General features: G+C 40.4%; 1 protein-coding gene across 2 annotated transcripts in view; it reads right to left on the bottom strand.

The window, feature by feature from the left end:
* The window catches only part of PHF11 (PHD finger protein 11), a 589,089-nt gene that overhangs the window by 408,390 nt on the left and 155,889 nt on the right, over positions 1-24,810 (bottom strand). For both annotated transcript variants that reach the window (XM_053708365.1, XM_053708366.1), the window contains exon 3: positions 3,762-3,895. In XM_053708365.1, coding sequence (XP_053564340.1) covers positions 3,762-3,895 — 134 coding nt within the window. The remainder of the gene's footprint in view (positions 1-3,761; positions 3,896-24,810) is intronic.

The raw sequence follows: 24,810 nt of genomic DNA, 5'->3' as shown, positions 1-24,810 counted from the left end.
ATGTTAGAAATAAAGCAAAGACAACCTCGCTGCTTTCTAACTGCTTATAGCCACCATTACTTTTACTAAAGAAATTAACATGGACACAGCTTGACCCCAAATCCTTGCTTGCAGAGAGAAGTACCCATAAAAGGATTAAATATCTTCAGACACCATCTTCGCACATCCTCCATTGACAGAGGCAAAGAGAATGACTGGGGATTATTGGTAAGGGAAGTTACACTTAAAGGGACATTAAACCCACAATTTTTTTTCATGATTCAGATAGAGAATACAATTTTAAACAACATTCTAATTTACTTCTATTATCTAATTTGCTTCATTCTCTTGATATCCTTTGCTGAAAAGCATATCTAGATAGGCTCAGTATCTGCTGATTGGTGGCTACAAATAGATGTCTAGTGTGATTGGCTCACCCATGTCCACTGATATTTATTCAACAAAGTATATCTAAAGAATGAAGTAAATTAGATAATAGAAGTAAATTGGAATGTTGTTTAAAATTGTATTCTCTATCTGAATCATGAAAGAAAAATGTTGGTTTTAATGTCCCTTTAACAGCTTTGCTGGGGTGCTATTTGCCGCCTCCTGCTGGCCAGGAGTTGAATATCCCACTAGTAATTGGAATGACGTCGTGGACTCTCCATGCCATAGGAAAGAAAAAAGAAATTTGTTAATTTTTTTTTTATTAATGGTCGAGCGTACATGATTCGCTAAGCATACGCTGTCGGCATTCAACATTGCACAAGCATTCCTGGTAAAATGATTGTGCAATGCCGCTCCCTGCTCATTGGCCGCTAGTAGGGCCGTCAATCATCCCGATCGGATCGGAATGATTTCAGTTCCGCCACTTGCTTCTTAACTTCCGTTTCAGGTCTGATGGGGTTTCGATGCAGCATCCTCTGCTTAATAAATCGACCCCTATATGTTATTGCATTGTCTTTTTTTTTTTTTTTTTTTTTAAATAGATTTTTATTGATAAATACATTACGAAAACCACATAACAACACACTTTTCTCTTTACATAGTTGGTGGCGGTAGTACACACGATTATTCAGGAGATAAATGACATTCAAAGAGGATCAGCAAACATGGCATGGAGGTCATTAATAGCATTTAACCATTATCTGGTGCATACTTGCACAGTTCACTTGTTATGTATTGGTTATTCTAGAGAAATGTGTAAGTTTTTGTGAATTAGACAGTATACGGCAAAAAATGCCATACTCAATAGGCCTGACAGTTAAGAGAAGCAAAACAAAAGGTATACGTAGTATGTATGTATGGAAACAATGCTGTTAGGTTCGATCACCCATACCCCCTTGAGAAGGGGGGGGTGCAGGGGGAGGGGGGAAGGTACCTGGGGGAGGGGAAGGGATACTATCGGAGGGAGGGAGGGAGGGGGAGTTAATGAGGGGGAGGACCCCATACGTAAATGAGGAGCACCTCGAGACAGTTACAGTGAGGTGCATCCTCAGGGACAGGGAAGGAATGTAGTCAGAGGCGGGTTACCAGAGTTCAGGGGGGAAGACCATATTATGGAGTCGGTTTCAGGTAAGTCTCCCAGGGTCCCCAGATTAGGCTAAAGGTACCTGGTTGGTTTTTCATCCAAAAAACATAGTCTTCCATAGATTTAATGGATTGTAGATAGTCAACCACAGCCTGCCATCTTGGAGGCTGCTGTTTCTTCCAGTTCCTGGCTATAAGCATTTTGACCGATGTCAACAAGTAAACAAGTAAGTATCTCTTATGCGTCGGTAGCTTTTTTACTCCAATATGTAGGAGAGCCAGGCCCGGGGTATCCGGAATCGGAAGTTCTAAGGCCGTACAGGTCGCACAGGTTTTAGACCAAAGCGGTCGGAGTCTGTCACATGACCACCACACATGGAGTGGAGTGCCTATTTCTCCACACTCTCTCCAACATAGGGGTGAATGTCCAGGGTACAGAGTCCGAAGTTTGGCCGGCACTAAGTGCCATCTGGTAATGATCTTAAAGTAAAGTTCGTACATTGTGACACAATGGAGCGCAGATTTAGTCATCTGTATTGCCTTGGACCAGTCAAGAGTCGTGTAGGTAAGTCTCAGTTCAGCCTCCCAGGAGGTCATATGTCTTGTTTTTATAAGGGTGGGAGGCCCTAAAAGGGATTTGTAGTGGGCAATGAGAGGCTTGTACAGTTGTAGTTCCACTTTCCACCTGATCTCCCAAATGGTGGGTGTCCTGATCTTGTCGATCAGGAATCCCCACGCTTTCATAAGGGATCTAAGTCTCATAAAGTCAAACTCCATGCATTGTCTTTTTAATATGAACTTGTTCATTATTTAATTCTACAGCATTGAGTGGTCCTTTAAAGGGACAGTATACACCAATTTTATTTAACTGCATGTAATAGACAGTACCATAAAGAATAATATGCACAGATACTGATATAAAAATCCAGTATAAAACCTTTTAAAAACTTTCTTAGAAGCTCCCAATTTTGCATTGTTGATAAGATAAGTCTGGAACATCCACTGAAAGGGGCTGAGAGCAGACCCTCCCCCCTATGCATATGAACAGATTCATTATACCAACAGAAGCAATGTGAAGTCTGTATACATCAGCATACATCTAAAACTTTGGGGCTTGGTTAGGAGTCTGAAAATCAGCACAATGTTATTTAAAAATAAGCAAAACTATACATCAGTGTATATATCAGTATACAATGTCCCTTTAATGTTGACTTTACTGTTCCTTTAAATCTTTCAGCAAAACCTTTCAATAGTGTATTAATGCCAATTGTTGAGCAACATTTTCTACATATACTTCTAAAAAAATATTTTACAATGTTCTAAATACAGAAAATACAAATTTGAATATCCATTTTACTTAAAGTAAATGTAAAGTTTAATGAATAAGTGCCCATTTCTTAAAAATACTCTGAAAAACAGGGGCACTTTAATTCATTAAACTTTACAATGAAGCTGATTTTTTAAATACTTACCTTTGTTTTATGGAAAGCAGACCGGCGATCGTCCGCCCACAGGTCCTGCTGTTCTTAGCACAGTGATGACGAATCCGGCTTACTCCAATCGTTACATGCCCCCTTTGGCGTTCAGCTCGTGAGGCCACGCAACGATTGGAGGAAGCCGGGTTCGTCATCGCTGTACTAAGTACAGCAGGAGCTGTGGACGGAGGATCACACGCTGGTTTCAGTCTATAGGTTAAGACGTCTGATTGGCTGCTCTAAAATAATAATATAAGTTTTGTAAAAGTCTGCTGTAAAGCATTTTGTTGTCAATACTGTAATGCTTTTAAAGGGACACTGAACCCAAAATTTTTATTTTGTAATTCAGATAGAGTGTGCAATTTTAAGCAACTTTCTAATTTACTCCTATTATCAATTTTTCTTCGTTATATTGCTAACTTTATTTGAAAAAGAAGGATCTAAGCTTTTTTTGGGTTCAGAACTCAGGACAGCACTTTTTTATTGGTAGATGAATTTATCCACCAATCAGCAAGGACAACCCAGGTTGTTCACCAAAAATGGGCCGGCATCTAAACTTACATTCTTACATTTCAAATAAAGATACCAAGAGAATGAAGAAAATTTGATAATAGGAGTAAATTAGAAAGTTGCTTAAAATCTCATGCTCAATCTGAATCACGAAAGAAATTTTTTGGGTACAGTGTCCCTTTAAACAAATAATGTATACTGTCCCTTTACATGAAAACTAAAAGAACAATATATAGTTGGCGAATCACATGCACTGCAATCACTTACTTATAAATCCCGATTGTGTCCTCTGTAATGTATTCACCACCTGCTTTCTTGACACACAAATAATGATAGGTTTTCTTACAAGCGCGTACATCACAGCCAATCGAAGCTCCTTTTAACTTACAGTAAGAACATTTCTGTAAATTTAAAAACATAACTAGAGTTACTGGGAAAGTATCACAAGGTTGGTTTAGGTATTGGTTTAAAAGGGATACAAATAAATGTATACAATGCACATTAATGAAATCTCTGTAGAATTGGGCAGCACAGCAGCAATTGTTTTAATTCCGGTGTAGCACCTTGACACTTTGCTATAAATCAGAGGTTTTAACACTTAAGTGACTTGAGGTCCATTACCATAGCACACATTTCCTGGAGGCTTTTCAGGACAAGGAATGTGAGTGAACTTGTGGGAGATGCCCCACATGCATTTTGTGGGCGGGGCCAAGGCAGGAGGTGAGGACTGAATTAGGGTTGTGGGCATGGCCAGGTGTCATGGGCGTGGCATGCAGTGGGTAGTGCTGGGTTGTCCCTGACCATGAAGTTGTTTGCGGGAAGCAGACTAGACCTTCCAACCAATGACAATCCCGCAGGAACCAGATTGGTTTGGAGGTCTGCGATTCTCCAAACCTCACCACTCGACAAAATTCTCTAAAAAAAAAATCAAGTTCTTTACATGATTCCAGAAAGGCAATTTTTTACCTTGAGATCTGTGTATCTCGCTAATGGGCGCTACCTATATTTTTATGTGTCTTTAAAATATAGTGCTCAATAAAAAAGTTGTTTAAAATTTGTAGTGGAAGTAAAAATTGTAATATGAAAATACAAAAGAAAAATGTTATTTAAAGTATAAAATGCAAATCGTACTTTCAAAATTCATAGTTTAAAGAGTAACCTTTTTTACTCAAAGCACAAAATATAAATTATACTTGCGCTGGGATTCGCAGTCTAAGGAGTAGGCTTGACAGGGGTGTTCCTTTGGCGTGTCTCAAATGCTCTTACAGTTGTGATAGTATTCTCTAGGAAATTTACCCCTGGGGCTATCACCGATTTATTTCACCAACTATATGCTGGTGCGTTTGTCTCAAAATACATAGACAATGCACTTTATTACACTGACAGTGTAGCTCATTTTCATTTAGGCAGATTACGAGTTGTGCGTTCGTCTTTTAACACTGAAAAAATGGTAATTTCAAGGTAATTAAAACAGCAACCCAGTCTTGTCGGTATAGTTGTAACGCAAGCCTTTTAGCATGTAACGCAACGTCAGTCCCGCACTCGTAAAAATTACGTATTTTCATTGGACTTCCATAGCACTGCCATTACGGGTTTTGTGGTGAGGCTAAAAAGCTTGCGTTACACCCTATAACGACACGATCCGTACCGCCATCTGAGAGCAGTAGTTATGAGTTTTACGCAACAAAACTGTTACATAAAACTCATAACTAAACTGTTACAAAGTACTCTAACACCCATAAACTACCTATTATCCCCTAAACTGAGGCCCTCCCGCATCGCAAATACTATATTAAAGTTATTAACCCCTAATCTGCCGCTCCCGACATCGCCGCCACTAATAAAATGTATTAACCACTATTCCGCCGCTTCCCTAAATCATCACCACTATACTAAAGTTATTAACCCCTAAATTGCCACCCTCCCGCATCGCAAACACTATTTAATATTATTAACTCCTAATCTGCCGTCCGCCCACATCGCCCCAACTATACTAAAGTTATTAACCCCTATTCTGCCGCTCCCCGACACCGCCGCCACTATAATAAACCTATTAACCCCTAAACCGGAAGCCCCCCAACGAAATATACTAAATAAAACTATTAACCCCTAAACCGAAAGCCCCCCACATCGCAATAAACTAATTTAAACTCGTAACCCCTAAACCTAATGCCCCCTTACTTTATATTAAAATTACAATTGACCTATCTTAAATTAAATTAAAACTTACCTGTCAAATTAAAAAAACTAAGTTTAAACTAACAATTAAACTAATATAGCTATTAAACGTAAATTAAACTAACTACCAGTTAAAGAAAACTAAAATACACATTAAAAAAATCCTAACACTACTATAAAAATTACAAAGTATCTAATTACAAAAAATAAAAAATACTAAATTACAAAAAATAACAAACACTAAATTACGAAAAATAACAAACGAAATTATCAAAAATAAAAAAGAATTACACCTGCATAAATCCTATTGGCTGTTCAAATCAGCCAATAGGATTTAAGCAGCTCTCATTCTATTGGCTGATGAATCATCCAATAGAATGAGAGCTGCTTAAATCCTATTGGCTGATTTGAACAGCCAAAAGGATTTTAGCAGCTCTCATTCTATTGGCTCATTCAAATTTTTCCGCCAATAGGAATGCAAGGGACACCATCTTGAATCACGTACCTTGCATTGAAGATTCAGTGTACGGCGGCGACCATATGAAGAGGATGCTCCGCGCCGGATGTCTTCAGGATGGACCCGCTCCACGCCGTCGGGATCAAGATAGAAGATGCCGTCTGGATGAAGATTGAAGAGTACATCTGGATGAAGACTTCTCGCCGCTTTGATCAGGACTTTGCCACCGGGATGAAGATTGAAGAGGCTGTCTGAAGACTTCTCGACGCCTGGATGAGGACTTCAACGCCGGGATGAAGATCGTTCAAGCGGGACTTCATAAACTGTAAGTGGATCGTCAGGGGCTTAGTGTTAGGCTTTTTTAAGGGGTTTTTGGGTGGTTTTTTTTTTAGTTTAGGGTCTGGGCAGTAAAAGAGCTAAATGCCCTTTTAAGGACAATGCCCATACAAATGCCCTTTTCAGGGCAATGGGTAGCTTAGGTTTTTTTAGATTTAGGTTTTTTATTTTGGGGTGATGGTTGGGTGGTGGGTTTTACTGTTGGGGGGTCTTTGTATTTTATTTTACAGGTAAAAGAGCTAATATCTTTGGGGCAATGCCCCACAAAAGGCCTTTTTAAGGGCCATTTGTAGTTTATTGTAGGCTAGGTTTTTTTTTTTACATTTGGGGTAGGCTTTTTTATTTGATAGGGCTATTAGATTAGGTGTAATTCTTTTTTATTTTGGATAATTTCGTTTGTTATTTTCCATAATTTAGTGTTTGTTATTTTTTGTAACTTAGTGTTTTTATTTTTTTGTAATTAGACTCTTTGTAATTTTTAGAGTAGTGTTGGGATTTTTTTAATGTGTAGTTTTATTTAATTAGTAGTAAGTTTAATTTTAGTTTAATAATTATATTAGTTTAATTGTTAGTTTAACTTTTTTTTCATGGGATTCCTATAGCGCCGGTATTACGAGTTTTGCGGTATGGCTAAAAAGTGAGCGTTACAGCCTAAAACGACAAGAACTGTAACGCCATCAAAGTAATTAGTTATGAGTTTTACGCTACAAAGCTGTAGCATAAAACTCATAACTAAAGTGTTACAAAGTACACTAACACCCATAAACTACCTATTAACCCCCAAACCGAGGCCCTCCCGCATTGCAAACACTATATTAAATTTATTAACCCCTAATCTGCTGCTCACGACATCGCCGCCACAATTTTTTTTATTAACCCCTATTCCGCTGCTCCCCGACATTGTTGCCACGATAATAAACGTATTAACCCCTAAACCGCCGCACTCCCGCATCGCAAACGCTATTTAAATATTATTAACCCCTAATCTGCCAATCCGCCCACACCGCCGCTACAATAAACCTATTAACCCCTAAACCGCAAGCCCCCCACATCTAATTACAAAAAATAAAAACTAACTAAATTACAAAAAAACAAACACTAAATTACGAAAAATAACAAATAAATTATCAAAAATAAAAAAGAATTACACCTGATCTAATAGCCCTATCAAAATAAAAAAAAAAACTAGCCTACAATAAACTACCAATGGCCCTTAAAAGGGCCTTTTGTGGGGCATTGCCCCAAAGATATCAGCTCTTTTACCTGTAAAAAAAAAATAACCCCCAAATAAAAAAAACTATCTAAAATAACCTAAGCTAACCATTGCCCTGAAAAGGGCATTTGTATGGGCATTGCCCTTAAAAGGGCATTTAGCTCTTTTACTGCCCAGACCCTAAACTAAAAAAAAAATCACCCAAAAAACCCTTAAAAAAACCTAACACTAACCCCCGACGATCCACTTACAGATGTTGAAGTCCTGCTTGAAGGATCCATCCAGCCAGCGAAGTCATCATCCATGCAGCAAGAAGTCTTCATCCAGGCGGGCTCTTGTATCTTCATCCAGCCGGCCAGGTCCTCATCCAGGTGGCAAGCAGTCTTCATCCAGGCGGCCTCTTCGAACTTCATCCAGCCGGCGCAGAGCGGGTCTATCCTGAAGACATTCAACGTGGAGCATCCTCTTTATACGGTCGCCCCGTATACTGATTCTTCAATGCAAGTGACGCAATCCAAGATGGCGTCCCTTGCATTCCTATTGGCTAAAAGATTTCAATCAGCCAATAGGAATTAGAGCTGCTAAATCCTATTAGCTGTTCCAATTAGCCAATAGGAATGCAAGGGACGCTATCTTGAATCGCGTCCCTTGCATTGAAGATTCAGTGTACGGCGGCGACCGTATGAAGAGGATGCTCCGCGCCGGATGTCTTCAGGATGGACCCGCTCCACGCCTCCGGGTTCAAGATAGAAGATGCTGCCTGGATGAAGATTGAAGAGGCTGTCTGGATGAAGACTTCTCGCCGCTTGGATCAGGACGTCGCTGACAGGATGAAGATTGAAGAGGCCGTCTAGATGAAGACTTCGCCGGGATGAAGATCGTTCAAGCGGGACTTCAAAAACTGTAAGTGGATCTTCAGGGGGTTAGTGTTAACCTTTTTTAAGGGTTTATTGGGTGGGTTTTATTTTTTAGTTTAGGGTCTGGGCAGTAAAAGAGCTAAATGCCATTTTAAGGGCAATGCCCATACAAATGCCCTTTTCAGGGAAATGGGTAGCTTAGGTTTTTTAGATAGTGTTTTTTTTTATTTTGTGGATTTGGGGAGGTGGGGGTTTGTAGTGTAAATTTTTTTTCAATAAAAGAGCTGATATCTTTAGGGCAATGCCCTACAAAAGGCCCTTTTAAGGGCCATTGGTATTCTATTCTAGATTAGGTTTTTTATTTTGTTTTGTTTTTATGGGTATTAGAATAGGAATATTTTTTTTATTTTTGATAATTTGTTTGTTATTTTGTGTAATGTATATTTCTTTCTAATGACACGGTGAGTCCACGGATCATCTTCAATTACTGTTGGGAATATCATTCCTGGCCAGCAGGAGGAGGCAAAGAGCACCACAGCAGAGCTGTTAAGCATCATTTCCCTTCCCACAAACCCCAGTCATTCTCTTTGCCTCTAGTACAAGGAAGAAGTGAAGTAATGAGGTGTCATTAAGATTCTTCTATCAAGATTTTTTTATTTTGAAGTCTGGGCAAGATTGCTCTGGCCTTCCATCACAAGCTGGTTATAGCTGTATTCCACATTAGTCTCTTCAGCAGGGCTGTGGTGGCTTTAAAGCAGTTAGGAACTTGTAAAGTGGGCTTTGCTGCGTTTTCCTAACATGTTGCTGCCCTGGTATAGAAAGCCTGAGTAAGCTTACTCTGTCTTTCTTTTTACACAGGTCTCTGTGAGGAGCGGAATCCTCTCAAACTTTGTGAGTCTTCTGACTGCTGGACGACTAGAGTGCCTTTTATCTTCTGGGGCTAGAAGGCTGGCAATGAAGGGGTTAAAACCCTCTGCTCTTAATTGGGATACATCCTTATGGATGTTTCGGCAGTGGCAGGCACTTTATGCATGTGACATGGAGACTGTTCTCTTCTTTCTCAGCAAGGAAGGAGTTAACTACCTGTGGGACTAATTTTATTTGCAAGGAGTATATTTTATCATTTTATAAAGGAGGTTCCGGGAGAATGAATCTGGGACTGTTAAGAGTGTGTACTTGGCACCATTTTTAGGGGCTTCATAGTGTTATACATCATGATGTGACACAGTGTATTTCTGGGATTTCCCTGCTCCACTGTTAGTTTCTCTTATGGGAGCTGTGCGAGGGGTGGCAGTGTTTTTATTTGTGATTTTTGTTTGACATGCTTCTGGGGAGTTTAGTAGAGCTCTGTTCTGTGTTGGCCACGCCTTCTTCTTTACTTTCGGAGCGGCGCCATTTTAGAGGTGGTTGAGCGCTTGTGTCTTCTCCTCCCCGTTCTCCGGCAGAGATCGGGACGGAGCTGACGTTCTGCCTGCCTCGTATATCGGTTGTGTTTTGTTTGTGCAGAAACAGCTGCAAAATTGAAAGCACTTCTAATGTTTGTAAGCCGGTGAGGATGAAATTTAAATATGTTACGATGTCACAATAAGCAGGCAGTTTAAATAATAAAGAAAGATGCTTGAATGGTCTCTTTTTTTTCATCCGTCAATCTAAGATAAGAGGATGGAAATTGAATTATGTTACGATGTGTGTATATACATTAGCAGCCAATGAATGCATTTTAGGGACGGAGGAATTTTGTCTTCCTCTTTCCTTGGCAGCTCAGGTTTTGTTTCCAAACTGTGTTAATAAACATTCCATTGTCCTGGTTGTACTTGGAGGATTGGGCTGAATGATATACCATTTTAAATAGTTTTCACTTACATATACATTGTTTATGTTACTTTCCTTCGATTAAGGAAGTATTATAATCTAATGAATAATTTCTTCTTGCTAAGACATGGAACAGTGGCCTGTTCTTGTATAGATTTATTTTTTATAAACAAAGAAGAAGAAAAAGAGTCTCTAATATTAAAGTGACAGTATCATGTTTAATATATTTAATATTTTTAAATATTTAATCAAAAAAATTATTTTAACCTCATGTCTCCCTTGATGATGCTGTTTAGGCTATGCCACAGCTTTCTCCGCAGACATCCAATGCCTTGTTATGGCGTCACATGCAGTGCCCTGCGGTTCCTCTCAATCTCCTGGAGGAGTTATTTGCTTGCAAGATTGCCTGCGCAGGTATCTTCTGACATCTGTGGCTCTGTCTGCTTTTCCTGTTTTAGAGGGAAATCGCAAGAGGAAATTTAATGAATCAGATAGTAAGGTCTCTGCTCCGCTTGCTGCTACACATATTGCCCTTCTTATTCTCCGTTCAGGAGGCTAGTCGGTAGCGTCTGAGGGTTAAGACTCCGATTCGGACAGTATAACTCCTTCATCTGGTACTCAAGTAGTTCTCTTCAGATTCAAGCCTGAACACCTTTGGGTATTATTTAAGAAGGGTTGGCTACTTGGTAGACTTCGACTTTCCTGTCGTTGTCACTCCTCAAGAATCTAGTAATTTTTATATACACTAGGTTTCATTGGTAAAGATTTCTCCTGTTCTCGATTATGCTAGGACAATTTCTCAGGTATGGGAGAAGTCAAGGATTCTTTTTTTCCCATCTGCTGTCTGTATTAAACTGTCTCCTTTAAATATCAGCATGGTACTTAAAGTTATAGGAACCTCTATTATTCAGATAAAGATAGATGCTCCTTCAGGATGGAGACCTTTATGGACATATGCTGCATCCCTTGGTACCACGCCTGGTCTGATTCCAGTGAAAGGCCAATTTTGTCTTACTGTCGCTAATGTTGTCTTTCGTTAAAGAAACCCTCAGCTAAATCTCATTCAGCAGGTAGGGTTTACCCCGAGTCAGGATCGGATCCTATGGGGGGGGCAATTATCTCAGTTTTTGTATTGCCTGGATACGAAAGGTCCTAGATCTCTAAAGGGGCCGTTAATATAGTATTCCAGGGTTTCGATTTGGAATTCAACCCTTTCCTCCCAGGGGCAGGTTTTACTTCTTAGGATTATCTGAAGTCAGATAAGAAGAGACTCGTTCTTGTAATGTGTTCAGGGTCTTCCTCCCTGGGAGTGATGTTCCAGTTCTGGAACAGGGATTGTTTATTATCCATTCTGTTAGTGGTAACAGAGGGAACTTTGTGGCCTAATTTAGAACTAGATTGTCTAAACGGTTTCTTTGAGTACTGTCCTTCAAGATGGAGACTATTCGCTCCATTCTTCCTTGGTGCAGAGGGTCAGTTTATAATGACCTTAGTCCTAAAGGATGCTTGCTCTCAGGTTCCCATTAAAGGGTTCTTTTAAGAATTTTTCTTTCTGACCAAACTTTTTCAGTTTGTGTTTTAACAATATCTTTGTCCCAGCTTCCTGAGTTTTCTAACAATGGTTCTGGTATTGCAGTGGCTGCCTGCCTGACTGACCTTTTGGTTAGGCGCCATCCTTTATCAAGCAAAATCTCATTCGGAGGTTTCTTTTATCTTGCTCACATTTGGAAGTGGAGCTGGGAAATAAGTCCCTTATCTCAGCTACAGAGGGGGCTATTATTGTTTTCCTATTGATGCACATCTTTCTGACAGAAAAGCCAATCCTGCTCTCTTCAGTCTACTGTTCGGCAGCTACAGTTCAGTGTATGGAGACAATTGGTATGATGGCTTCCATGGACATCATCCATTGTGGTATTTTGTTTGAGAGCTCTGCAGTTAGGCATGCTTAGTCAGAGGAATGGGGATTATTCGGATGTCTCTGGGAATATATATAGACGACAAGAATCTCTTCCCATGGTGGTTTTTCAGGAATCTCTGTCTCAGCACTCATGTTTCGGAGACCTTCCTGGGCATTTGTTCTGATGGCGTTTTGTCAAAACACCAAGTTCCCTAATTTGGTAGAGGTCAAGAGATCTTCATGCCTTTCTGATAGATATTCTGGCAGTTCTTTGGAACTTCAGGTGGACTTACCCTTTTTCTAGGGTTTTTTCTCCTTCCATGGGTCTTCGTTCAGCTCAAGAGGGAGAGAGTATTGGTTTTTCTAGTTGCTCCTGCGTGGCATCACAAGATCTGTAGGCGGTCATCAAAAATTTTCGTTCTCTGAAGTTGACGACTTGTAGATTTAATGTTTATATCTTAATATAACCGGACAGTTAGCTGTTTGCTAAGGCACTGTGGCTGAGCTCTGTAGCAACCCAAGAGTTGCAGGTTCATCCCCGGCGAGGTCCACTCATCCTTTCATCCTCCTGAGGTCGATAAAATGAGCAGCGCCTTGAGACCCTTGCGGGTGATTGGCCGCACTTGCAAGTTGCAATAGATACATACTTTGTATACACTCATTTTAATATAACTGCATGTAATAGACACTACTATAAAGAATTAGATGCACAGATACTGATATAAAAATCCAGTATAAAATGGTTTAAAAACATACTTAGAAGCTTTCAGTTTAGCTCTATAGAAAAGGTAGTTGGAAAGCCCACTGCAAGTGGGAAACAAGACTTCCCCCCCCCCTCCCCCTTCTTTTGCATATGAAAAGACCCTTTACACAAACAGGAGCAAGCTGGAGAAGGTAGCTGACGGTATTCAAATAAAACTTTGGGGCTTGGTTAGGAGTCTGAAAATCAGAGCAATGTTATTTAAAAATAAGCAAAATTATACATTTAAAAAAAAACAAAAAACTTTATGGGCTTTATAAATAAATCATCTACAAAACATTTATGCAAAGAAAAAAATAGTGTATAATGGCCCTTTAACAGCTCTGCTGTAGTGCTCTTTGCCTCCTCCTGCTGGCCAGGAGTGATATTCCCAACAGTAATTGAAGATGATCTGTGGACTCACCGTGTCAAGAAATAAATAAATTTATCAGGTAAGCATAAATTTTGTTTTTTAGGGGGTGTTGTTTTTGTTTAGCAAAAGATCTGTTTATCTCAGGGCAATGCCCTACAAATGGCCCTTTTAAAGGCCCCCCAAAAGGCCCTTTTAAGGGCGCTTGGTAGTTTGGAGGGTGGGGATTTGTATAGTGTTAGGGGGTGTTTGTATTATTTTTTTCTAGCAGAAGAGATGTTTATCTCAGGGCAATGCCCTACTAGTAGTTTTTTTTATTTTGGGGTGTGTGTTTTTTTAAGGGTATCAGAATAGGATTAATCTTTATTTTTTTGGATAATTTCGTTTTTTTTTGGAATGGTAGGTTTTTTATTTTTTGTAATGGTAGTTTTTTTTATTTTTGTAATGTTAGGTTTTAGTGTAAGGCAGGTTAGGTTTTATTTCACAGGTAACGTTGTATTTATTTTAACTAGGTAGTTAGTAAATAGTTAATAGCCTAGTTAAAATAAATACAAACTTACCTGTGAAATAAAAATAAAACCTAAGCTAGCCATAATATAACTATTAGTTATATTGTAGCTAGCTTAGGTTTTATTTCACAGGTAATTATTTAGTTTTAAATAGGTATTATTTAGTTAATAATTGTTAAAGTTAGGGGGGGTTAGGGTTAGGTTTAGAGTTAGGTTTAGGGGTTAATATAGTTTAATTTAGCTTGTTGCAATGTGGGGGGGGCTGGTGGTTTAGGGGTTAATAGGTTTATTTAGTTAATAATCATAAATTTAATTTAGCTATATTTTTATTATGTTAAAGTTAGGGGGTGTTAGGGTTAGGTTTATGGTTACGTTAGGGTTAGGTTTAGGGGTTAATATAGTTTAATTTAGCTTGTTGCGATGTGGGGGGGCTGGCGGTTTAGGGGTTAATGAATGTAGTATAGTGGCAGCAATATTGGGAGCGGCAGATTAGGGGTTAATAATTTTATTTAGGTAGCAGCGATATCCGGAGCAGCAGATTAGGGGTTAATAACTGTAGGCAGACGTCAGCGATGTTGGGGGCAGCAGATTAGGAGTGTTTAGACTCAGGGTTTATGTTAGGGTGTTAGGTTTAAACTGTATTTTTATTTCCCCATAGACATCAATGGGGCTGCGTTACGGAACTTTTGTTTCCGTGATCGCAGGTGTTAGGTTGTTTTTTTTTGCCAGCTCTCCCCATTGATGTCTATGGGGAAATTGTGCACGAGCACGTCTCAGCAGCGCTCTGATTATGTGCGGTATGGAGCTCAACGCAACCATATTGCACGCAAATGGCATATGTTTGAAAACTTGTAATGGCAGCGCTATAGGAAATTAAATAACGTAACTTTTGTTGCGTTAGTTAATTTCTCTATAGCGCTCAAAACTCGTAATCTAGGTGAAAGATAGCAGCATCTTTTTTTTTTCAATAAAATAACTGCACTAGGCAATTTTTGGGGATAAAGTTGGTGGGTGTGGGGTGAAAAAAGATGGCACTAAAAAGTGCCTTTACATTGTGGTCAATGGGAACTGTGTGTTCCCATTAAATACATATGTATATGACTATATACATATATATTTATGTGTTAATATGTGTATATACTCATAGTAACACATAAATATATACAGTATGTATATACGCATATACATATATATTTATAGTTGCTGCCATTGCTGCGCTACTTGACCCCTTCGATGCACGATGTTCTGATGCCGTCTCTGATGTGCTGGTATTACACAGTATATATAGCGCTAAACTTACTGGCCCTGACTTGGCAGTTTGCTTTCTTATATTTAATTTATAACCACTATGCCTAGAATGCAGATTATTGCCAGCTGTTAGCAGTCTATGGGGCCCATTTATCAAGCTCAGAAAGGAGCTTGTGGGCCCGTGTTTCTGGCGAGTCTTCAGACTCACCAGAAACAGCAGTTATGAAGCAACGGTCACAAAGACCGCTGCTCCATAACCTGTCCGCCTGCTCTGAGCAGACGGACAGACATCGCCGGAAATCAACCCGATCGAATACGATCGGGTTGATTGACACCTCCCTGCTGGCCGCCGATTGGCCGCGATTCTGCAGGGGGCGGTGTTGCACCAGCAGCTCTTGTGAGCTACTGGTGCAATGCTGAATACGGAGAGCGTATTGCTCTCCGTATTCAGCGAGGTCTGGCGGACCTGATCCGCACTGTCGGATCAGGTCTGCCAGACTTTGATAAATAGAGGCCTATGTGCTTATATAGCACTACTAGACAGTTTTCTCTTAGGGCCTCATGAGCAAAAATTTGGTGGCATGTAGAAAAATCACTCAAAATGTGAGATTTGTTTTAGCCTTATATCGTAAGGTATATCTCTCTTCTTCACATCCTGCTGTGTAGCTCTATAAACAGACTCCAAAGTTAAAATGTTACTTCTAAAACTCTTTAAAGGACTTTGCAGTACTGACAACACTTCTTTGATAATCTCACGAAAGAAGAAAGGTTTAGATCAATGGGGCGATAGTCATTTTTTATACAATGGCGTGAAATTAGTACATTTATTACATCTGTTGCTCAGTTTATACAGGTAAAAATCCCCAAATCTGGAATTCAAAAATCCAAAATTAATCTGGAATACTAAATGTTTAGGCGCACAGGAGCCAGTGGTTTTATTTTTAGTGAACATAGCTAGTGTTTACTGCCAGAAGTGGTATTCTGCAGTGGGAAACTTGGTTGCAGTCAAAAAAATTGGGTACTGTGTGAACAGCCTACAACAGTATATAAACAAACTAATTGGAGGCGCCTCTTGGAGAAGCATCATCTTAATGAGGAGAAGATATGTATAGTCACACTCACGGTATGATGGGCACTTGGTTAGTGTGCTGGGTTGTAAGTAGTTCCCCAGCTGAGTAGGTAGCTGTCTGTTATGAACACCGCTCACACCTTCACAGACATCATTAGAGAATGATGTATTGACATCAACAGCTGATGGAAGTTCAAATGATCTGAATCTGATCCCAAACACTGTCCTGGGCTCTGTAGCCCTCAAGTTGTAACTGGCCACCAAGCCAGTAAGTTCATTTGCAAAAGGGGAATTGATAAATATTTTCCCAAATGGAAAATACACTGTATGTGTATAATTATAAAAAAAAATAGTGGCCGGTTACCACTCAAGTGCTAGAGTGCAGGAGAGTGTTTGGCGATCGAATGAAGATCATCTGAACCTCCATAAGCTGTGGATGCCAATACAGCATTCTCTTTTTATTACAGCTGTGAAGTATTAGCATTGTCTATAAGAGATGCTGTGTTATTTAGTTATCGGTGCAACGTCATATTTATGGTGTAGTTCTAAAAGTAGGTTAAATAGCACATTGGTAACTAGTCACACAAACAGGGAAGCAACACATTTGATAAATCGAGCCCATTGTGTCACGGTGGAGGCTCCTCCATAGGGGCAATTAAATCAATTAAAATGCCATTGTAGGTGACAATTTTAAGTGGCACAGTTAGGTTTCAATTTTTTTGTTGTGGCGGGGGGTGGGGTTAGGTTTTGGTATAGTATTAAAAAAAATCTTATAATAATAAAGCAAAAAAATCTAGCATTTGCAAAGTTCTCTCAGACAGGGCGTTTTTTGTAATCTTATCTGCCCTGTCTGAGAGAACTTTGTACATGTTCCTCCTGTCCCTTTATGTGATTACTGACGTCACCCTATAAGTTAACATAGGGGGCATCTAGACTCCCATGATTTTCTAATCTCCCATTGGCTGAAAGCATGTGGGGGGAGGTTTACAGTGCTGAAAGCGCTGAGAATCCTGTGCTAAGAAGCCAAGGAGGTGAAGTGGTTATGGATCCCACAACCTTGGCTCATAGGGCCAGTAAAGATTTAGTCACGCAGGCTGGGGTTTGGTGTCTACTGCCTCTTACAAGCATCTGCCCATGGCTACACCAGACTGTGCAGACTCACCATTACAACGGTGCTCTTGACCTCCTCAGACATGCTCTGACTCAGTTCAGCCGTCATGGTCGACTTGCTCAGCCACTTGGTGAATTTCTTCATTTTGTAATCATGTTTAGTTTTCTAAACATGTCCAAAATGAGAAAATCTATCAAGAGGCTGAGGAAGTCGTGCATGGTGGCTGAACAGAGGTAGAGTGTGTCTGAGGCAGTCAGGAGCTCCGTTATGATCATGGTGAGTCTGCTCAGTCTGGTGGAGCCACAGACAGATGTTATATTTTTGAGGCAACAACACCACCAGTCTGTCACACTAGCCTCCCTCATGTACTATGGTCCCCCTCCCTCCTCAGTCCAGGGGGGCTACTGCAGCCTGTGTAACACTGCTCTGGAGCCCGGCCAGAAGGTAATGTAAGGAACCAGGATACTCTGAACCACAATTTTGTTATGGGGAACAGTGCTGCTGTGTTTCTGGGTCATTGCTATAGTACAGCAGAGAATCAGGAGCTAGAGATAGCTGGTGGGGTAGGCAGTCAGCTTTCTTGTGGCCCTGTGTCATTACTATAATACAGCAGAGCATCTGATATTCAGGAAGATGATGTGAAGGGGGACAGTGGGCCCAATGGTCTGGCAGAGGAATTCTGGCAAACTTTAGTATAACCTCAGACTTGTTACTCTGGCACTTCATCCTCTTATCAATCACCATTCCCTCTAGGATTATTAGGTCCCACTCCTATTGTAGTCAGGAGGAATATGCATCCTGGTTAGAGGTCTTATGGGTTTGGATGAATCTAAAATAGCAATTATAAAATATATTTAAAAGGAACAATAGTAAATATACACTTGTTCCTCATTCTGATTTTATTTTTATTTCAAATAAATACACTTCCTTCTTAATACAGGTAGAGTCCACAGCTGCATTAATTACTTGTGGGAATACTGAACCTGGCCACCAAGAGGAGGCAAAGACACCCCAGCCAAAGGCTTAAATACCTCCCCCACTTCCCTCATCCCCTAGTCATTCTTTGCCTTTTGTCATAGGGATATTTAACAGACGACTTAGGTTGTCGGGGTGATGTTTCACTCAATATTTTCGAGAACGATTTAAGCCATTAGAGCTTATATTTCCTTACATGGAATTTTCACAGACTCTAGTCCCTAAGATAGGGCTTCAGGTTTTTTCTGTTCAGACCTTGAGTCCACAGCCTGCTGTGATAGCTGACTAGTAAGCGGAAGGTTTGCAGTTTAAAACCAGCTGCAGCTATTTTGCACCTTGAATGTGTGCTAGCATGCTGTTTATCGCTATGACAGATATGACTTCTAAGTACTCATCTTTCCTTCTGCTTGAGAGGAGAGCGAATCTGAGACAAATTCCTTTTCTCTTGTTCCTTTAGTGAAGCACATTGAACGTTGATTTAGGTGGATCTTACCTCTAAGTATATCTGGCATTTTTAGCTAGTTCCCTGTTGGGACAGTTTTAGCTCTGTCTGTTTTTGGCACCAGAGGATTGTTGAGATTCTGGTTGTACAGCTTTGTTATGGCTCGGACTGCGTTCAGGCCGGTGTATGGTTCTAATGCTCCTTCCAGAGGGGTTTGGATATTGCTCTTCTGGTCTTTGCATCGGAATACCTTTTGTTCTTATGCATGAAGTTGTCTCTAAGTTGTTATTTTAGAGGTCCTTATGTCTCAATATTACTCCTGAGTGCAGAAGTCTCTGGATTTACGGTCTCACAATGGGACCCTCCTTATCGGGTATTCTATGATAGTGAGGCTGTCCAAGAAAATAGTTAGGATTCCTCCTAAGGTTGTGTTAATTTGCACTTTTCAGTTGAGAATTTGTGGTTCATTTTTAAATCCTATTGCTTCTTGCAAAGGAAGGTTTTACTACTTGGGTCAGAAGGCATCTTAGCTTACTTGGTTTTTATAGTTGAGGAGTATTGTCCGCTTGGGATATGAGTCAGCGGGACGCAAGCTCCCTCAGAGGTTCGACTTAGTTTCTTGAGCATTGTCGTCCTATTGGGCCTCTAAAATTAGTCCTCTATTGATCAGTTTTTGTTGGGCGGACTACTTGGTCCTCCTTACTTTCTTTTCCAAAATTTTATTGAGTTTTTACTTTGCTTCCGTTGAAGCAGCCTTCGGGAGAAAGGGTTTTTCATGCTGTGGAGCTCTAAAATGGGGTCCGCCTCTTCTTTTTGCACTCCCGTTAGCATTCAGTGCCCTCTGTAGCTTGGTTATATTTTCCCACAAGTAATGAATGCAGCTGTGGACTCTCCCTGTATTAAGAAGGAAACCATAAATTATGCTTACCAGATAATTTCCTTTCCTTCTGTACAGGGAGAGTCCACAGCTCCCGTCCGTGTTTCTCCGATGGGCGGCCCTACATCTTATCTTGTTTCTTTTGGCACCTTTTTCACCCTGATATTTCTCCTACTGTTCCTTGTTTCCTCGACAGAATGACTGGGGGATGAGGGAAGTGGGGGAGATATTTAAGCCTTTGGCTGGGGTGTCTCCTCCTGCTGGCCAGGTTCAGTATTCCCACAAGTAATTAATGCAGATGTGGACTCTCCCTGTACAGAAGGAAAGGAAATTATCTGGTAAGCATAATTTATGTTTTTCAACAAGATTAACTTTTTAACACTGACAACACTATGCAGCAGCATATTAGTTACAAAGTCCATCTGAGGGCTTTTTTTTAAGGGGTGGGGATTAGCGCCCAACCATCTTTAAAATTCACCAGCTGCCACTGTTGTTTTATAGCCCTTTTTGGCAGGCAAAAGATAACTGAACTATTGCCAAACCAGTAGAACTTATATGCTCTGCCATGTATCCTCCCAAGTTTAATAATAAATCATTTATATTTGGCAAAAGGTGAATATACAGAATTTTAAAAACTGACTGCTTACAACTGGTCACAATAATTGACTTGCAAATAAAGGTGATTCTAGCCACTTTGCTTATTTTAAAAAGGATCTTAATTAATCTATGCCAGATGTTCCAAATATAAGAGAGTTTTTTAAAAAAAATAAGCTAAATGGTTGGAATCACCTTTGTTTGGATGTTTATGTGGATCTGGATTACCTGCTGTTCTGTGTCCTAAGTGCAGTTGTCAAAAACATTTTTTAAAAGATGTACAAAAGTATTAAATATTAATTAAAACTACCCTTAGGTTGCACATATAAGCTGTATTATAACATGTAAATATTGCCTTAATGATGTAAGATGTTGTTTACATTTGGCCCGATTCCTTCTCCAAGCTGTCCCATTAATATTCCGAAATCCAAACCTTTTCTGGTCACAAGTAGTTTGTATATATGCCCCAAGGCAGAACATGCTGTAAACTGAGATTTCATCGCAGAAAATGCAGCAATTCTGCAGAAAGAATGGGACACATGCTGGAACTGTTTAGCTGTTTTGTTTTGCAGTGCAACCAGAGTGAAGCGCTGTTGAAGAGAACAGTCAAATATGGAACAGGACTGGTTCTCATGGATTTTTTCAACCCCGCCTCTTATTCTTTCCTCGTTCACAAAGCTGTGACTCCTGAATATGACATTCTTGTGAACAATGCACCTTTTTTATTACTACATTTTTACCTTATAATTATATGTTAGACCAAAAGCAAAGGAAACACATTTATTCAAGAGACATTTTAAAAACGTAAGAAAATATCACTTTCTTTCCTATGACATGGAGAGTCCACGATGTTATTCCAATTACTAGTGGGATATTCAACTCCTGGCCAGCAGGAGGAGGCAAAGAGCACCCCAGCAAAACTGTTAAGTGTAACTGCCTTACCCATAACTTCCAGTCATTCTCTTTGCCTCTGTCAATGGAGGTTGTGCGCAGTTGGTGTCTGAAGAAATTTATCCTTTTATGGGTACTTTTCCCTACAAGCAAGGATCGGGGTCTAGCTGTGTCCATGTCAAATTAATCCTTTTAAGGGTACTTTTCCCTACAAGCAAGGATTGGGGTCTAGCTGTGTCCCCGTCAATCTCTTGAGTAAGAGTAGTGGTGGCTTTTAGCAGTTAAAAGGCGGCAAGGAAGTCTTTGCTTTACTTTTAACACTTTGCTACCCCTTTGTGGAAAGCCAGAGTTAGTTACTCTGTTCTTTCTTTTCCTACAGGTCCATGACAGGGAGCGTAGTGCCTGCCACACCTTGAGGATCAGCATCTATTATGCAGTAGGATCTAAGGTAAGTGCCTTTGCCTTCTAGGTACAGAAGGACAGCAGCACTTATGAGGTTAACCCTCCTTTCCAGATCCAGATTTGGCACATGATGTATGGAAACAGTTTATTTTATATTTATGCTGTATGAGATTTGAGGGACAGAGTTCTCTATTTTGGCTGGGATGTGAGATATTTAATAGTAAAGGATAACCTTTATTATTCATAGAGGGCAATGTGTAAGGCTTTGGGCTGTTTAGGACTTTAGCCCTGGAACATGGAAAGGGTAAAGCCGTTTTTAGTCCGTGTTTTAAACTAGTGCCTTTTTTTTTTTCTCTGCAGAGAAATGTTGCGCACTTTACTTAAGTCCCGGTCACGTGACACCCACAATTCCTGTTTAGCGGAGCGGTGCAGTTGTGACCTCAGTTGCTACGCAGGAGAAATTCAGCTCTTCAAGTTGCGGCTGTATTTTACAAATCTACCCAGACCGTTTCTGAGCAAAGTCTCCTCAAAGTCTCCTCAAGGAGTCTGGTTCCTATTACTAGTCGGGTATTGCTTTTAGTTGTAGGAACCTCAGGCAATCTGAGGTATTTAGTTGTCCTTATATGTTCAATAATAAAATTGAATATATTTTATTTTCTTTGATTGCATTTACTGGTGGGAATTGTTACTTCTTAGCCATGGACTTAAACAGGATCAGTCCATCTCCATGGATAAATGTTTACTTTGTTTAGAGGCCCAAATTGTTTTGCCTATGCAATTTTGCTCCTCTTGTTTATCTAAGACTTTGAAATGTAAGGATAAATTACTCCCTTCTGAGCCTGCTGTCTCTCAGGATAATGCTGTGCGTGACATGCCTCAGCTTTCTCCTCAAACATTCCAAGCCTTAATTGTTTCTCATACTGTGCCTTCTCTGTCCTCTCATCCACCTGGGGGTGTTTATTTACCTGTGTATTTTGCCGCTCAGATTTCTTCTGACAGCTTTGGCAGGGTTCCCTTCATCGGGTAAGTGTAAGAGAAAATCTAAACATTTGCCTGACACTAAGGCTTCTGACTCTAGGACTGCACTAGCCAATCTTGCTCAGATGTCTGATGAGGAGCATACTTCAGTAGCTTCTGAAGGTGAGATCTCAGACTCTGACACTTTAGCAGAAAAATCTTCAGAATCTGAAGAGGTTCATTTTAGATTTAAGCTAGAACACCTCCGGTTACTATTGACGGAAGTTCTTGCTACTTTAGACAACTCTGAACCTTCATTTTCGGTCAACCCCACAAAGTCTTCTAAATTGGATACAGTTTATGATTCCCCATCTTCTGAGGAGTTTTTTCCTGTCCCAAAGAAGATGTCTGAAATTATTGCTCAGTAATGGGATAAGCCAGGGGTTTCTTTTTCCCCTTCCCCTGTTTTAAGAAGATGTTTCCTGTTGCTGACTCTATTCGTGACTCATGGCGCACTGTTCCTAAAGTAGAAGGAGCTATTTCTACTCTTGCTAAGAGAACTACCATTCCTATAGAGGATAGTTGCTCTTTTACGGACCCAATGGACAAGAAGCTAGAGGTTTACTTCAAAAGATGTACATCCATCAAGGGTTACAGTGGCAACCAGTAGCAAGTATTGCTTCGGTTGCAGAAGCTGCATCTTAGTGTGATGCATTGTCTGATCTTATTACAGAGGAAACTACAGTAGAGGAGATCCAAGATAGGATCAAAGCTCTCAAATTGGCCAATACTTTTGGCTGTGATGCCAATATGCAGATAATTTGTCTGGGAGCTAAGATATCTAGCTTCACTGTACTAGCTTGCAGAGCTCTGTGGTTAAAATCTTGTTCGGCCGATGTCTCTTCTAAGGCCAAGCTTTTTGCTTTACCTTACAAGGGAAAGACTCTGTTTGGACCTGGTCTGGCGGATCATTTCAGAGGTTACAGGTGGAAAGGGATATTTCTTACCTCAGGACAAGAAGAATAGACCTAGAGGTCATCAGACTTCTAATTTTTGTTCCTTTCGTAACTTCAAGGGACAAAAGTCCTACTCTTCTTCAAAACCTGATCAACCCAGAACCTCTTGTAAATCCAACCAGCCCTGGAACAAGGGAAAACAAAACAACAAGCCTTCTGCTGACTCTAAATCAGCATGAAGGTTCCGTCCCCGATTCCATGTGGTTCAGGTGGGGGGCAGGCTTTCTCTTTTTTGTCAAGCCTTGATACGTGATGTCCCAGACACTGGGGCGGTGGACATAGTATCCCAGGGTTACAGAATGGGATTCAAGTCTTGCCCTCCAAGGGGCAGATTTCTCCTGTCAAGACTATCATCAAACCAAATAAAGAAGGAAGCCTTCTTAAACTTTTTAAAAGACCTATACTCTCTGGGAGTTATTGTTCCTGTCCCTCTAACATAACAGGGTCTAGGATTCTATTCAAATCTATTTGTGGTTCCCAAAAAGGAGGGAACTTTTCGTCCCATTCTAGACCTCAAGTGTCTCAACAAATTCCTCAGGGTTCTGTCCTTCAAGATGGAAACTATTCATTCCATTCTTCCTTTGGTACAGTTTATGACAACCATAGAACTGAAGGACAAATACCTTCATGTTCCCATTCACAGGGAACACCATCAGTATCTTGCCTTTCTGGACAAGCACTTCCAATTTGTTGCACTTCCATTTGGTCTGGCCATGGCTCCCAGAATATTCACAAAGTTTCTGGGGGCACTATTGGCGTTGATCAGATCCCAGGGAATTGCTGTGGTGCCTTATCTAGATGACATCTTGGTACAGACGTCATCATTTTAACTAGCCCAATCTCATACAGAGATGGTGTTGTCTTTTCTACGTTCCCATGGGTGGAAGGTGAATTTGGAAAAATGTTCTCTTGTTCTATCTACCAAGGTGTGTTTCCTAGGGACTATAATAGATTCCCTGTCCATGAAGATTTTCCTGATGGAGGTCAGAACAATCAAAATTCTTGCTTCCTGCCTTTCTCTCCAGTCTGCCTTTCATCCATTTGTGGCTCAATGCATGGAGGTGATTGGTCTGATGGTGGCATCCATGGACATTATTCCTTTTGCTCGGTTCCATCTACAACTGCTGCAACTTTTATGCTCTGTCAATGGAACAGAGATCATTGGGATTTATCTCAGAGGATAAAACTAGACCCTCTAACAAGAGACTCTCATGGTGGGTGTCACATGAACATCTGTCTCACGGCACTTGCTATTTGAGACCTTCCTGGGGAATTGTGACTACGGACGCCAGCCTGTCAGGTTGGAGAGCTGTTTGGGGCCCTCTAAAGGCTCAGGGCCTGTGGTTTTGGGAAGATTCCTCTATTC

The sequence above is a fragment of the Bombina bombina genome, chromosome 3, assembly GCF_027579735.1.
Source record: "Bombina bombina isolate aBomBom1 chromosome 3, aBomBom1.pri, whole genome shotgun sequence".
NCBI lineage: Eukaryota > Metazoa > Chordata > Amphibia > Anura > Bombinatoridae > Bombina > Bombina bombina.
This window is presented reverse-complemented; position numbering and strand designations above follow the sequence as displayed.